The sequence below is a fragment of the Pygoscelis adeliae genome, unplaced genomic scaffold, assembly GCF_000699105.1.
Source record: "Pygoscelis adeliae isolate BGI_AS28 unplaced genomic scaffold, ASM69910v1 Scaffold359, whole genome shotgun sequence".
NCBI classification, from domain to species: domain Eukaryota; kingdom Metazoa; phylum Chordata; class Aves; order Sphenisciformes; family Spheniscidae; genus Pygoscelis; species Pygoscelis adeliae.
Window position 1 is genome coordinate 363147 of NW_008825553.1, and position 7640 is coordinate 370786.

The window sequence follows — 7640 nt, forward strand, 5'->3', positions numbered from 1 at the left end:
GTTACTCGTCTTTCGGTGGACGTGTTGGAGGGTTGCCGTTGCGGGGTGGGGGACGCGCATTATTCACGGTTCTCTTTATTACAGGAGCGCCCTGGTGGCTCACGGCAACCAGCACCGGGGGTGTCCGGCGGCTCCCAGCGGTAAGTGCCCGTAAGCAACCTCTGACGCGAATCTCGTCCCCGCGAATTCAGCCCGCTAACGCGTGGGCGGAGGGGACCGCGTTTTCTGCGCGGTTTGCCAGGTGAAGGCCAGTTGTGTGAGAGTACGTGAGATGCGCTCAATATGTACGGTGTCGGAAACGGTGATGTCTAGGTAGCTTAGCGATGGGAGGTGGGGGTGGTGTTTGAGGTCAGGCTTAATCAGCTGCTTCGTCTTAGCTGTGCCCTGTACAGTGCTTGTGACCTTGACCCTTGTTTAGAGGTGAAGTAGTGAAACTTAAGCGTTAGTAGTAGCAAGGGGAATGCTTCTTACAAACTCGTGTAGAGCTTTGTACCCTTCATCGATTTCAGTAAGGTTTTAAGATTTATTTGGTAACTTTGGTTTACATGAGCACTGGATAGAAATCTTGTGATAAAGCAAGCTTCTTTAAACCATGAAGTGCTGATGTAACTCAGGGTTTAAGTACTGGCGATAAGGTAGTTACACCCTAGAATACAGTAACCTTTGTAGATATAAAATGGCTGCCACTAGAGGGACAGCCATTTTAATTATTAATATATAACCTTAACAAGCGTTACATCCTCTACAAGTCATATCCAGTGAATCATTAACTGTATATCTCACTGGTTACGGAGAATGTTTTTAATAGTAGCTTGCTGCATATGCTGCTGGGGTGTGTGGAGCTTTGTGCAGATAGTTTTGTAATGTGATACAGTCAAGATCTTGAAGTGGCTGCTTTGTACCCTGAAGGTACTTCCTTCCCCCTCCACCCCGTTGGAGGAAAACAGTAAAACTTAACCTCTATAGAACTGCAGAAGAAAACTATTCAATTTGTACTGATCTGGAAGGCAAATGGTTATTTTGCATTGTAGATGCAATAGGCTGCACTTAGAATAGACTGAAGATAAAATACCTTGCAAATTCTGTTTGGAGGAAAAAAAAGTATTAACTCGTATCCTTTTCACAAAAGGTGTGTGCTTACCTAGCAAACGAAGGGTATTAAACTTAAAACCCACACAAACAAACCTCTCTTCAAAATTCCACACAGAACTACTCGTGGTTGAAACGGAAGCCTTTTTTTATTTCACATAGAAGACTGACTATAGGAGAGAAAATGATGAAACTTAAAATTGTCATGTGCAAAATATGCTGATAAACTGGATGGGAATTGCTGGTGTGTTGAATTGTCCTTGGACTTCTTGCCTGTGTGTCATCATGTTTGTTGTTGCTGTATAAATGACTTGATGCATATAAATGATTAGCTTCCCCCCTCTGACCCACAACAGGAACAGAGACCGGGTATTGCAGAACAACAATAAAAACGGAACCAGCCTCTGAAAGTACCTGCATGGAGAAAATGGTGGTTAGGAAAACTGATGATATGACAGATTTCATGGATGATTTAACCCTCAGCTCACCGAAGAAAAGAGAGTCGTCTTTGAGATCCAAGAGGAGTTGTGATAGGTCATCAACAAGGTCGTCTAGCAGATCCTCTTGCAGTTCACAGTCTAGTTCAAGTAGTTCCTCTTCAGCTTCCTCCAGGAGTTGGAGTCGGTCCAGGTCCAGATCGAGGTCATGGGCTAGAAGAAATGGTTCCCGGAGGTACAGAAGATACTCTCGTTCATATTCCAGAAGCCGGTCCAGATCACGCGGGTACGTGAGGTACCGAGGAAGGTACCATGCCAGGCACTACAGGAGGTACCACTGCTCTCCTCCGAGGTACAGGTCACGCAGTAGGTCATGGTCTCGTGGAAGATCATACTATAGAAGGTCCTATTCGAGAAGCAGATCACGTTCAAGAGGCCGAAGATACTATGGATTTGGGCGAACAATATACCCTGAGGCTTACAGGAGCTGGAGAAGCAGGTCACGAACAAGATCTCGTAGTAGGTCACCTCTCCATTTGAGTGAAAAAGGTACTTTTCTTGAGACTTCTATTGTGTGAGAACCTCAAAACATACAGTTTACTTTAACCAGTCAAATTCTCATCTGTTTACCTGCTTGATAGAGCATAACTGATAATGGCGATGTGGAAGAAAATGTCTGTGTGGTTATAAAAATGTATTAAACAAAAAGTTAGGCAGTTCAGAGCATATTCTTTGCACTTCAACTGAAGCTAGAGCTCCAAGTTCTGAGGAGAAATTGTCGCAGTTGATGTTTATGTACGTGCAGTGATATTAAACCTGCATGTTTTAGGCTTGCGTGAGTAGGTACATGTTGATTTAAACGTAAGAGAATGACACTTTTTTCCTCTTGTAGACAAGAGGGAACTACTGGAAATAGCAAAAGCTAATGCTGCGAAAGCTCTGGGAACAGATAACATAGTCTTGCCAGCAAGCTTGAAGATCCTTACTCCTTCCAAAGAGATAAAAAATGAAAAACAAGAGCATGAAGAACCTGGAGAGTCGGCTGAGGTAAGTATGAACTGGAGTATTCTCACTGAAAAGGTAAACACTTAAAACTTGTCGTCTGCATGGATGCGTTACAGTTTTTAACGGTGGAGTTTGTGATGATGAATTCAAACCCTTGAACAAAAACTTCAGTTTTACCAGAATGCTAGAAACACTGTAGACTTTGTGTTAAGCTGAAAGTACTGTGGACTCTTAAGAGGTGGTAGATCCACTGAGTACGCACAGGCTTTCCAGCAGTGATAGGTTGGGAAGGAGAGGTGAATGTAGTTTGTTCTTCTGAGTTGTTCTTCTTGCCCATTACTTCGACTAGTTTATGTGTTTGACCTAAAACAAGGAGTCTCCTTACCAAACCTAGTGAGCAGTGTGGGGTTTTTTTTAAAGGTTAAATCTTTCTACCCTTTTTAACTGTTAAAAACTTTTCATATGCAACAAACTTGTATCCCAGAAATTACATACCCAAGCACACAATGCATTTTACATACTTTATTTCTGTCTTATAGAAATCATGACTATGGTTCCAGACATGATGAAGAAAATCTGTTGGTAATTAAGGGACTTGTGGGCTATAGCTGCTGTGAATTTAAGGGAGGGAGAAACTTGAGCAGCTTAAACTGAATTTGAATTTTAGTTTGGCTCTGTTGTTATGGTGTCTTAACCTGATTCGTGGTAAATACAAAACTGCAGTAACTGTTACATTGATCAGATACCGCTATTTCAAATGGAAGTAAATTTACTGAGGGTTTTAGACAAATGGTACAGGCATCCCTTTCATAATATATGCAATATATTCCAGATGTTGAGAGAGTACAGAAGAAGAGGCCTGCATCACTTGCAGATAAGTTTATTGTTGTTATCCAAAGCTCTGCAGGATCGCTATGCAGAACTTAATGCAACTTAACTCTACCACTGCACTTCATCGTGTGGCAGTCCGTGCTTGAATCCTTTTCAAAACTGTAACTGGGGCATGGATATGAGGTCACGTGTGAATTGGCACAATGACATTGATAAAAATATTGAACTGAGTTCAACATTGATCTATTTGCTTATTTAGTAGCTTACAGCTACTTCTGATGTAAATATCAGAAATGACTCTACCAGAAAGTTCATACCCTCTAGTAACTGCCTTAACTGGCACGGAATAGCGTATCCTCCCGCTTCAGCTGTCTGTGCTCTTTTCTAGCAACCCGGAAGACTAGCAGAAGACATGACCAAGGGTGGAATGGAGAGAGCGACCATACAGAGAAGCATTTCTTTCAGTCCTAATGTAAGTGTGATTTCCCAAGATGGAAGTCCAGTACTTCATCCCGCCTGTGCTAGGCTTTTCCCAGCATTGGTTGCCAGATTAAAGATCTTATTAATAGTAAGTTGAATTTAATGGTTCGATAACGACTTTCCTGGAGGAGTTAGGTCAGTACTTCAGCAGTAGGGCACTGTAAACACACTACAGCAGTGTGTTTAAAGTAGATGTTTACCTTTCAATGCCTATACCGTACTACAGACTCAAAAGTGTATTCCAGAACTGGTTTACACCGGAACTTATTTCAAGTTACATGTTTGGGTATATTTAAATAATGCAGAACTAAGGAGAAAGCAACTTCCCTGAATCCTGTGTCAGTTAAGCGTGCGTAGTTGATACGCAGTAGGCATCAGGTTTCCCGTGAGCTGGAAAGAAAACATTTGTCTTACCAGCACAGATAAACCCCTTGTAGACCTGCCAAGGTCTTGGTACATTCTCGTTCTAGCATTTTGAGAGGAAATTTCTTTTTCCAGAATACAATGGCAAAACCAGTACTACAGAAGCCAGCAAGCCATGTTGTCAAAGAACCGGCCATTTCTCCAGGAAGAGAAGAGGACAGAAAGGGAAGTCCCTATGGGCAATGGGTTCCTGTCAAGAAGGAGGAGAAGAAAACATTTTTAAACTTCTCGCCTAAAAGCGTACCGTTCCGGGCGCGCTAGCATTATTTTTCTTGCTCTCTCTGACTGCAGCGTTATGCAAACTTCAGTAGTGAGGTCTGAAATTTTCTGGTCAGGTTGAAGACTTGTTAATACTGAGTATTTATTTTGAGATCTTAATTTTGGAATCTTAGGTTTCTCTTTCAGATCTAGAGCACAGAGATCCAGAAGCCACAGATGGGAATCTTGTGTATATTTGTAAATATTTTTGTATTGCTTTAATGGACTAGAACTTACAGGTGGGTAACTTTTTCTAAACAATAGTTCAGTAGCTGTTATTTTGAACACTTGATTTACATTGTGTAACTGTTTACTTCAAGTCAATAAACTTTAGTTTTGCACTGGCTTCTCAATGTGTCAAGTATTAGACCTGCGTCCGGCAGTAAGCTGACTGTGTCCTGTAAGCGGTTACTTCCAGGTTTAGCTTTCAGTGACCCATCTCTTCTCGCCAAGTGCAGAAGAGAATTTCTGCATCATTCTGAAAGCGGACCTTTACACTGGAGTTGTTCCTGCCTGGGCTGGGGCTAGTTCAGGGCCTCCGGAGTAACCTCCCCAGGTACAGCCCTCTGCAAGCGGAAAGCTTGTGTTGATGTGCTCCTGGCTGCCACTTGCGAAGCCATGGCCATTCTCACTGTCAAGGTGTTGCACCTGAGCAACTTCTGACCTCCACTGCTGAACTTGGCTGCGTTTTGATTCAGGTTGCTTTAAAAGCAGCCTTTAAAGGCTCGCTGCGCAAGGCAGCAAGCGAATGGCGAAGTTAGCGGAAGAGGCTTCGCGATACCAACGGTACGGGTTACGCCGCTCCAGAACCGAGTGGTACAGTGGCTCACCAAGACCTCTACTCGAGGGAGAAGAGTGTGCAAGCAAGTCAACAGGCTGCTGTGGGGGTAACTCTTTGACAGAGAGGTCACCTGTGTCCCTCAAGCATTCTTTTTGCTTTCTTGCTAATCGGGTGTTTCCGGGGACTTTCCCAGTCTTCAGCTACTGAAGGATGAAGACAAGCTTTATTCTAAATTGAGGGTAAATATTGTGTTTATTTAGAACATGAAATTGCACAAGCTGGTCGCTTCTGCAAGTAAGCGCTATATACAGCTGAAGCTGTTAGCAAATTGCTTCCACTACATTAAATTATTGATTCTAGAGGTCTACAAAGCATTTTTTTGATACAACTTAAAATTGCCTGCGAAATGCCCATACCAAACCCGAGCAGACGCGTAGCAGGGCTTTGCCCGAGAGGAGGCTTCAGACGGCTGTTCCTCTCTCCAGGTTCTGCTTAATCTCGGCTGTGTACTTCCCGTAGAACCTCTCGGCCTTCTTATTGAACTTGGCGTTCCTCTCGTTGATGTAGTCGATGTCGGCGTCGTCGTTGTAAGGCCGTCTTCGACTGTATTTTTCACGCTTTTCAATTCTGCGAGACAAAGGGCAGCGTTTGAAGACCGTGGGTGATCCCTGCGGATTTGACTACACAAAGCTGCTCCGCGTCACCCACTTCTGCACTTCATTGCCGCGTTTACTTACTGTTTTTCAAGGTCTGCGACCATCCTATCAACCCCTTCCTTAGACGGCACGTGAGTTCCGTGGAGAAGACTGTCAGACGTGGGATAAAGCGCTTCACCGCTGGACAAGAGGAACAGAGGGGCAGGAGTTCACACAACTGCAGTGATGGCTTTGAGATTTCACTGCTGCTCTGCGATTCTTAACCTAGTGCTTCAAAGCACTGAGCTCCAACCGGGGGAGTCGAGGATTCGGGGGAGAACGTGCCGATACTAAAAGCAAGCGCGCTCAATTATTTCGAGAGGGGCTAGCACATGCCTACGGAAGGATAGAAACCCGCTGAAATTCCAGCTCCCCCTGGATGCGGACTTGGCAGGCTCTCGCCTGTCGGTCGGCCTGTTCTCGAGCCACGCCAGGCTGCTTAAAAAACCCCAGAACCTACTCTGAGCAACGAGAGTAATCCTCTCCCGCGTTTAAATGCAACCAAACTGACAAAATATTTCTTCAAACTCGGTAACGCCGAGTTTGAAGAAAGTGACCTCACCGATTACACCGCCGCGCCTCTTCCCTACTGAAGCAGGGGTTGCCGAGCGGATTATCGGGGAGGCCGTGCGGCTTAACATCGTGTTAAAAGGCTAATTAATACCACGGTGCATGCGAGAACGTGTGCGTGCCGAAAGGAGGAGCTTTAAAGTCTTGAGCGTTTGCTAAATCGTGTAGAAACACCACAGACAGCATCAGGTGACCGAACTCGAACTCACTACTGCTCTTTCAGCTTCTTGTACTGCTCCAGGTCAGGCTTGATCTGCCGGGTCAACCTCTGGTACTGGCGCAGCTGAGCAGCCGCGTAATCTTTGGGAGAAAACGAGTTAGTGTCAAGGTGAAGGCTTTTATTCCACGGTCCGGTTTGCCGCCGAAACGCCAACCACGGTGTTCACTGCGAACACGGACAATTAACGTAGTGAAGCCGTTACCTGAAAACCCCAGATCTGGATTTTTCCTCTTCTTTTTCCTTTCCCATCTCTCGGCATCCTCGGCACTGATCTCTAGCAGCTTAACTCGCTCGTAGTCTTCTCCTCTCGCTGCACATTCCTGACACAGCACAGAGAACACTTCGGTTTTAACAACGAGACAGTGGCCGAGCATCAGACTTAGTTCTGACTACCTAGATCGGTCCAGTCAGCCTCTAGCGCAGGACAGTCATTCAGATAATCGGGAGTCTAATCAGCAGATAGATTTTTGGGAGGTAACATCCGTGTAAGCTCCCAAAACCCCCTGGCCACCGCGAAGCGGGGCTCGGCATCGCCGTGGGCACTTGGCCTGAGGCTCAGCAGGGTTACGGGAAGCTGCAGGTGTGGGTTTACCTTCTTTTTTTCCTCCACCTTCAGCTCCCACTCCAGCCGAGCTTTTTTGGCTTCCCAGTTGGCCGGCAATTTCAGCCTTTTATCTTCTTCCACCACTTCTTGGTGGTTCAGCTTGCGAGCCTCGTTCTAGGAACAAAACGGGTTGTTACTGAACTCCACAGACGCGCGGCAACGCTCCACCACAGAAACAAAAAAACCCCAAAACCCCCGAGCGCCCCGAGGACCGCAGGCGCCCGTCCCGGGAGGGGGCCGGGCCGCC

General features: G+C 45.5%; 2 protein-coding genes across 3 annotated transcripts in view; one reads left to right on the forward strand and one right to left on the reverse strand.

The window, feature by feature from the left end:
• The first annotated feature begins 89 nt into the window (after positions 1-89).
• RSRP1 (arginine/serine-rich protein 1) lies at positions 90-4869 on the forward strand. 2 transcript variants are annotated; one of them, XM_009332131.1, is made up of 5 exons: positions 90-140; positions 1446-2075; positions 2419-2573; positions 3751-3834; positions 4341-4869. In XM_009332131.1, the coding sequence occupies exons 2-5, from the start codon at positions 1508-1510 to the stop codon at positions 4524-4526; spliced, it is 993 nt and encodes a 330-aa protein (XP_009330406.1). In that variant the 5' UTR covers positions 90-140; positions 1446-1507; the 3' UTR covers positions 4527-4869. The 2 variants fall into 2 exon arrangements, with proteins under 2 accessions (XP_009330406.1, XP_009330407.1); XM_009332132.1 differs by lacking the exon at positions 4341-4869 and having other exon boundaries at positions 3364-3834.
• A 673-nt stretch (positions 4870-5542) lies between these two features.
• SYF2 (SYF2 pre-mRNA-splicing factor) overlaps positions 5543-7640 on the reverse strand; it is a 54027-nt gene continuing 51929 nt past the window's right edge. The window contains exons 4-8 of the mRNA XM_009332183.1: positions 7382-7507; positions 6992-7109; positions 6779-6869; positions 6042-6140; positions 5543-5931 (exon numbers count right to left, since the gene is read on the reverse strand). Coding sequence (XP_009330458.1) covers positions 5766-5931; positions 6042-6140; positions 6779-6869; positions 6992-7109; positions 7382-7507 — 600 coding nt within the window. The 3' untranslated portion in view covers positions 5543-5765. The remainder of the gene's footprint in view (positions 5932-6041; positions 6141-6778; positions 6870-6991; positions 7110-7381; positions 7508-7640) is intronic.